Here is an 8,198-nt window from a genome sequence, read left to right on the forward strand (position 1 = left end):
TCAATCAACTCGCACGCCTTGGATCATCGTGAGTTCCAAGCTTCTTTTCTTCTTTTTTTTTCTTTTTTTTCACTCTAAAATAAACTCAATTTCAAACAACAAATGGGAAATTTTCATTTTACCCATTTTCTGACATTAAGAATTTTTCAAGTGTCGACAACTAGGAAAAATGTTGATGCTCTCCAGTCGATTAATGTTGATTTTTCTCGCAGATTTTGGTACTTCAAAGCACATGAAAGAATTCACCAATTTTCTCTACCTCATTCAGTTTCGATGATGTACATGCCGCTGAAAACAACTCAACTCATTTGATGAAACGCACAAATTTGAAAATCACGATGTCTTGGATTTCTACTCCAGATTTGATCCAGAAGCGCGATTTCCGAAATTTCTTTGTTTGTATCCACAAATATTTGTGAACAATTGTTCCAGTTATTATTTGGGTGAACGTTAATTGGTCCTTGGACACAGTCCTTAGTCCTTGGACCAGTTAAAAAGCAGAATTTCGTAAACAATCGACGACATATTCAAATGGAAGATTTGCTATGAGGGCCATTCGAATGTAAATTGCAATGTTATGAAAATTGACATTACTTTCGCATAACAAAAACATTGATTAAATTACAGAAAAAAAATTCCTCAATTTATATTTCATACCTGTTGTCGCACTCATTGCGAAACTTCCATTAAAAACCTTTTGTTTATCCAATTTCATGATCAACGCGAATCAAACAATTCATTTTATTCGACGTTTTACATGCCGGACCAGTTGAAACGCGAATGTCGATAACTGGTCTTCCCTTTTCGCCCAGTGAGCGAATGTTTACTGTACATAGTAGAACACTTCGATATCATTGTTTGGCCTCACTGCTTGTATTATTCTACCCAAGGCGCCTAACGTGAGGCCGTTTCGTCACTAAGTTGGTTAGGGGAGCGGTATATGAAAACAGTACGGAAGAAAGCAGAAGGGGAATTATTTGCTGGAAGCGTGAAAGAGACAGACTGATCACGAGCGAGTTTGGACTAGAGATGGGCAAACCGTTCACGAACGGTACGAAAGAATAGTTCGGCGAAAAGAGTGAACGAACGGTCGTTCTTTTTCAATGAACGGTAGTTCTCCCCACGAACTGATTCCGAAAGAACGGTTTGCGAGTGAACTGTTTGTGAACGAAATGTTTGCGAGTGAACTGTATGGGAAAAATCTGTTTGAGAAAGAACTGATTGAGAGTAAACTGTTTGTGAACGAACTAAAACGAAATAAAACGATTATGTCGTTTATGAGCAAAATGCATGTAACGCAGGGTTTATTTTGTTAATGTATACTCAACTAGCTGACCCGGCAAACGTTGTTCTGCCATATAATGTATTTCTAGAGAATATTTTGGTTAGTAAAAAGTAACGAATATACTTCAAGAGAGTTTGTATGTTATCGTTCAGATCTGTAAAATTGATCTAATTGATGATTTTCACAGAGAAACATACATATGCGTACCTCTTATTTTCGAATTTTCCCTTTTTATTTCAAATATCCTTATATATAAAGATATGCATAGTCAATTTTTTCGAATTTTTCGAATCATCTCAAAAGTACTCTATCATTCTAATTTGGATAAAGACAAACTCACAAAACATATGGACGACGTAGATCTGATCAGCCGTTCTCCCGTTCTACGTTCTCCCGTACGTACGGGAGAAAAACTCTCTTTTATGTATAAAGATTTTGGGTTGAAAATTAAATTAGATTTTCGTAGTTTTGCAGGCAAAGCTATATATTTGCAATTTCATGTATTCTTCCATTTCGCGTAATATTCATATACTTTCTGATTATCAGAAAAAAAAATCTGGGGAAAGCTGGGACGATTCATGGATTAGGTAAACATAAAATCTTAAAGTGAGGGCAAGTGGAGAAAATGTTTTTTCTTGCTTTCAATCCATTGTTTGGCTTATTGCGTGTATGTGTTATCGTGATTGTTTGTATGATTGGTTGTTAGTGAAAATCGCTGCTGAAATATGAAATATGATCTTACATGGAACCTGTGTATTGTCTAAACACAAAATATGAAAAATTGCACATATTTTGTGCACATCATATTTTCACATACAGTTTGCGACTTTTAAAGAAGAATAATCTTATCTTTCCCCAATAAATTTCAAAAATATAAATCTCATACGTACACTATCCAATCCAACGATATCAATGATTAGTTTTTTTCTCTCTTTTATAGTGAATTTCAACACATTTCGGCTGGTTCGTCACTTTTACTTCCATTTTTGGAAGAATGTCGGGAGTGAGAATTGAACTCGTGATCTCTGCGTGAGAGGTATGGATGTTACCACTACGCCAGATCGCCACCACCAATGATTAGCTGTATCAGCTAACAATATATGTTCTTAATACCGCTGAACGAAAGAGCGAAAGAACGGAAAAAACTGATTCATTTAGATGAACGGTTAGTGACTGAACCGTTCATCAAAGTGAACTGTTTCGCCCATCTCTAGTTTGGACACAAGCGTATTGTGTTTTGTTTACAAACAACACACAGTAGACTACCAAGATGGCTGAAGAGTGGTTTTAGCAAGTTGGCCCACCTTGGGATATACTTCTAGGCGCCTTGATTCTACCAATTAAAATTTAGGCCTTGTTCTCACTGCAGCGGGGCGACAGCGTGGCTTGGGCGGGGCGTGTGACGTTGCGATTAATCATGTGTGTTCTTACCGATGTGTTCACACCAGGCTAACGTGTCGTAAGCGTGGATTCGACGTGTGGCTTGCGTGCGAAAACACTTCACGCCGGCGATATTTGTACTTCTCCGCTTCTCTCTAGCATATGTTTGTTTGTAGTAGTGACCAAGGCGCCTAGAAGTTTATCCTAAGGTGGGCCAACTTACTAAAACTACTCTTCAGCCATCTTGGAAGTCTACTGTGTTTTGTTTGTAAACAAAACACAATACGCTAGTGCTGAAGGTCACTTGTGATCAGTCTGTCTCTTTCACGCTACAGGCAAATAATCCCCCTTCTGCTTTCTTCCGTACAGTTTTCATATACCGCTCCCCTAACCAACTTAGTGACGAAACGGCCTCACCTAGTACCATAGACCCGTCTTGGTAGTGACATAATTTATTTTTTTTGTTTTTTTTACGTTTTTCACCCTCCGAGTTTTAGCCGGATACGTCAAACGACGTTGGAATATAGAAAAATAAACCAATTTTTATTCTTTCATTCAAAAACACAAATTGACAATTTGTATAAAACACGCCGAAGACACGCCGCTGGCACGGTGCAATATGAGGGAATTAAAATGTCGTTGCGAGAAGTGAACACGCTCCGCTGTAATGAGAACATGGACTTATCACTGCCCGAAATGCTCCGAAAATTCTTTATGCCTGGATTGTTTTAATGGAAGACAATTTACGAGTTTGAAATGATGTTACAAAAAATGTAATTTCGCAAAAATAAATTGTTTTATAATGATTTTTATCGATATTTTACTCGTTTACCTTGAGTTGGGGCCGCGTGTGCAGTACTACACACAGGTAGTTTTTACCCTTATGTGGCAGATGGGAATGAAATTTTATGCTAGCTGGATTCCTGGCACCATCTAGTATAAGAATCAACCATTGGATCCTTCAGATTTTTACGAACGTTTTGGCCAAAACACCATCGCCGTCAAAGTGTTAATCAGCGGGAAAAATCTTAAAACCACGATCGGGAAACTTACATTTTTTGACAATCAAAATACTTGCTGTGTTCATGCTATCGGTTCCTTCCACCTGTCGAATTTTACTAAAGTTTTTTTAAGTTAGGTATATATGGTTCAACAATAAAAGGAGATGACATTATAAAACATCCAAGTTGAGCCGTACTATATATTTTACAGAATGTCAAATAGTCATTCATCGCCTTGCCAAAATTAGAAACACTGTGTAGTATTGGAGATTTTCCCGAGGAGAATAATTCCGTCAAAGATGTTCGAATTAACCGGTGGGATTTGGGTAGTGCAGAATAAGGAAACGAAGCTATGAACGTAGGATTAGGTTTCTCGATTTGGATTCCTCAAACAGGTCACAGAATGATTACACGGAATATGTAGCCTTGCGCACGGTTCGGTTCCTACAGCATGGGTATTTATTTTGCATCTCAATACGAAGTCCACCACACGGCTTTTCGTTTTCAAACAATAGCTGAGACGAACCAGCCCAGGAGGCTGAAAGTCTCAAAAATAAAGAATAAATAATAATTTCAAACAATAGATGATGGTTATGTTTAATGTAGTTTTTCGCCCTAGTGGCATTATCCAAACCCCATATAGGAAAAATAATACATGTAAGTAAATATTCATAGTATATCTTCAAACAAACAAAACTTGTCATCTGCAGAAAAAAAAATGTTGTGGATATGAAAATGTCATTGATCAACCGATCGCTGAAACCATTCGAATTTTTATCTGCTCAAATTGATCGGACGATTTGTATCCATCAAATCCATACTGATCATGATTATCATATCCATAACCATACCCAAACTTATCAGCACTGGGAGATGAGCTTGCAGATGAACTAGTTGACTCAGACTCTCGTCTGGCTCTGTACTTCGGTCCGAGGGCGGCGACGGCTTCCTCCAGACCCAAATCAGCGGCTGCCATAAAATATTTCTTCGCAATCGTCCGACTGCGACGAAGACCGCCAAGGCCCCTTGCATAATACACACCAAGATTATACATGGCTTGAGCGTGACCGAGAGTAGATGCCATATGATAGCACTCTATTGCCTACATTAAACGGTAGATATTAGAATGGGAACGTAAAATGTAATATCTTAACTTACCATTCGAGGGTTTTTCTTCACCCCAAAACCTTGCTCGTAGCATATTCCAAGGTTGAATGCTGCTCCCGCGTGATGATGGCTGGTTCCCATTTTTAGGTGGGAAACTGCTGTGGGATAATCGCCCGTTTCCAGATTCTGCAATCCAAGCTGGTACTCGATCTCGCCGATAACGGAGACCAGATTCTCCATGGCGGACTCAATAGTAGGTGGCTGTAATTTTGGCTCATTGTTTGGATGTTTCTCGGAAACCCGTGACAATCTATCGCCCGACTCTTTGTTCCCCTGGTGTCCTTCGTTATTAACTTGTATCAAGAAGTTCGTATGCACCACAGAAAATTCATTGAAATCCAATTCAGAAAGCTTGTTCACATTTGCATATGGTACAGCTATTCCGAAGAATGTGGCCTTCTTCCGTGGGTTTTCTTCAGCCACTGGAGGGACAGGTGACTCCGGAAAAGGGCATTTAAAAAAGTCCGAATTTTGCAAGTCGTAAGGTATTTTGTGGACAGATGAAATCAAATATGGGAGACACTTGGGCCCCTCCCATTTGCAATTACGGCGATACAGACATATCAGTTGACTTGTATACCAACCGCAAATGATGGCACTAGTCTGTAATTATAATTGAGATTCATTTAATTCATTCAGTTCGAGCAGATAAAAATCATAGATAACAGTGGTGACGATTTGTTTGTACACATCTAATGATTCATTCCATTGGAATTAAGTGTGATATTGTATACAGGGGTAGCTTTGAACGTATTGTAAATTCATAATTTTTCTTGCGTTTTCAAGTTACGGTTTAGGAATGAATTTAAAAAATTGTTTGTAAAATGCCTGTAGCCATATTGAATACCATCCTTCGATTTTTTTTAATCTGGCTTTCAAGTGATAAACAACAGTCAAAACAATCGCCAGCACAGAAAAAAACAAATCGTCACCTTTCCCTCACTTCTCCAAGGCTACACCACATTCCGGTGCCCTACTCCCAGCATCCAGTTGATCAGAAAAATGACGACTCACCCAAGTAATTGCTCCAACCCAGCTATGCTGAAATGGGCAAAATTCCTTCCGACGAAAACCTTCATGCTCGGAATTGTTAGACCCGGTATTATCATTCCACGGCTTCGCTCCGCCAATGCTTCTATTTTTCTTGACCACATTCAGCAGGCAGAAAGTGGCGCCCGGGACACTTCCATCTCTCTGGCAAAAATTTCTCTCCCGCTTTTTCTGCGTCTGATGATCCTCTGAAGGGTTGCTATCCGCGCAGAAACGCTCACCGCCGCACTGCCACGGCCGGCGAGTGTCTAGTACGTTATAAGTTCTGTCGCATACATCTCGGATACGACGGGAAACATATTTCCACATTTACTCGCTGTTTCACCGATAACTTTCGAATAAAATTTTAGTACCGAGCAAAACAGTGGCGAACCTGTGTTGCGACCATTTGCGTTCTTCGGATATTTTTTGTTGTTGCTGGAGAATGCCGCTTGACAGTGCGGCGTTACGCAAGTTCACAACACACATCCTGTCCACGGATGCCAAACGATATTTTCAAGTATCTCTACCAAATATATGTATTTACCGCGAGTCAAGATGTGTCGCAAATTTAGCTGTCATTTCCAAACTATCTATTTTCTCGATGAGCTCAAGGCAGATCTACGTAACAAGGTGCGCCCATTCGCTAATCATATTTAACTCGAAACAATCGTCAAATTCGGGAGAATTTAAAGAAGGCAGTTTTGCAATCTTAAAATTTGAATTGAGATTCTTAAGTTAATCGATTACTTAAAACACGACGCTCTCTTAACCATTTGGCTATATATTTCACAACACACAACGTTTACAAGAACTCGCCATTATAATATAAAATCATCATCAGACAATATTCCAGTTCAATATTACGTAATACTGTATTGAATAGAATACATATTCAAAATAAATGTTCATTCATTATTTTTTATTTTAGAAGTATGTTAATGTCATCGTGTAAATACATGGCTACAGCCATGACCGCTCTACAGAGCGGTTTTCACCTGGCGCCTGATTTACACCAGCTTGAGAGTTTGGCAGCTCTCGCAAGTAACAGTGGTCGCAAATTGCATTTGCGACCCGGACATGTTTGAAGCAGGGGTATGACTAAAACGTCAAATTCCTCATATTGCCAGTGTACTAATATTGCTGCGGTTCACTGACATTTTGGTTCTGTCAATCACTGTTGTTTACAATTCGGTCCGGTTATATAATCGAATAGTGGCTAGCTTTAAACTCCATGTTAAATGTAAACACCTCCATGTGGAACCGAAATATGAAAATCACTCATGCAGTTAGAAATAAAGCATACTATCTCCGTGATTTCAATGATTTCAATCCTCGCCAATGGTATGTTGGTAAACAAATGACGCTATATTGATTTTGATTTTGGGTAGCCTATATTCAATTCATGTCTAACCCCTGGTTTGAAGCTGTGAAATGCAGTGTATTAGTATAGGATGCCCTAGGGCCGAGGTTTGCAGAAGAAATGACACACTTTTAAAATAAAAATTATGAATGGAAATTACTTTTCTCAAATTAAATTAGAACTAAAAATAGTAAATGAAAATAACTTTTACGTTCTTCTTCTTCTTGGATGGCATTAACGTTCCCAGTGGAACTTTTGCCTTCTCAACATAAGTATTACTTGCGTCATTTTCATTAGTACTGCTTAGTTGAGATTTTTATGCAGAATAACTCGCCTAGAATATATTCTGAAGTGGCAAGTTCTAGAATACGCGTGATGCAAGTCGAAAGAAATTTTTTTGATGAAAAATCTCCCGGCCAGAACGGGAATCGAACCCGAACCCCCGGCATGATAATGTGGGACGTTAACCACTCGGCCACGGGAGCACTTTTACGTCTTCTTCTTCTTCAATGGCACTAACGTTCCTAGAGGAACTTCGCCGTCTCAACGTAGTATTACTTGCGTCATTTTTATTAGTACTTAGTTGAGATTTCTATGCCAAATAACACGCCTTGAATGCATTCTGAGTGGCAAGCTCTAGAATACGCGTGACCACAGTACAAGACGGAGGCAATTTCTTTGACGAAAAATTCCCCCGACCAGAACGGGAATCGAACCCGAACACCCGGCATGTTAGTTGTGACACTAACCACTCTGCCACGGGAGCACGCTAAGCACTTTTACGTGTAAAGGATGAAAAAAAGCCATACAAAAATTGAATCTTAAGATAATTTTATCCCCCAATAAGTAAGTTTTGGTGAGATTATCTGAAAATTTATACAAAATAGTTTGAATTAGGGCCAGAAAAACGTACTACAAGTAATTAATTAACGGAAAGAAAAATTTTTCATACAAATTTTAGCAATTTAAAACT

General features: G+C 38.9%; 1 protein-coding gene across 1 annotated transcript; it reads right to left on the bottom strand.

The window, feature by feature from the left end:
- Positions 1–4,087: 4,087 nt before the first annotated feature.
- LOC129775133 (DAP3-binding cell death enhancer 1-like) lies at positions 4,088–6,311 on the bottom strand. The gene is made up of 3 exons (XM_055779446.1): positions 5,848–6,311; positions 4,825–5,436; positions 4,088–4,768 (listed from the first exon to the last, which is right to left on the bottom strand). The coding sequence occupies exons 1-3, from the start codon at positions 6,190–6,192 to the stop codon at positions 4,412–4,414; spliced, it is 1,314 nt and encodes a 437-aa protein (XP_055635421.1). The 5' UTR covers positions 6,193–6,311; the 3' UTR covers positions 4,088–4,411.
- Between the last annotated feature and the right edge of the window lie 1,887 nt (positions 6,312–8,198).

The sequence above is a fragment of the Toxorhynchites rutilus genome, chromosome 3, assembly GCF_029784135.1.
Source record: "Toxorhynchites rutilus septentrionalis strain SRP chromosome 3, ASM2978413v1, whole genome shotgun sequence".
NCBI lineage: Eukaryota > Metazoa > Arthropoda > Insecta > Diptera > Culicidae > Toxorhynchites > Toxorhynchites rutilus.

Bases quoted from the DNA above. Each gene is read 5' to 3' on its own strand.
- LOC129775133 (XM_055779446.1), bottom strand. From the start codon at position 6,192: ATGTGGAAATATGTTTCCCGTCGTATCCGAGATGTATGCGACAGAACT. The intron at 5,437-5,847 runs GTGAGTCGTCAT...TTATAATTACAG, and splicing joins GGGTTGGAGCAATTACTTGG to ACTAGTGCCATCATTTGCGG. The intron at 4,769-4,824 runs GTAAGTTAAGAT...CGTTTAATGTAG, and splicing joins TGAAGAAAAACCCTCGAATG to GCAATAGAGTGCTATCATAT.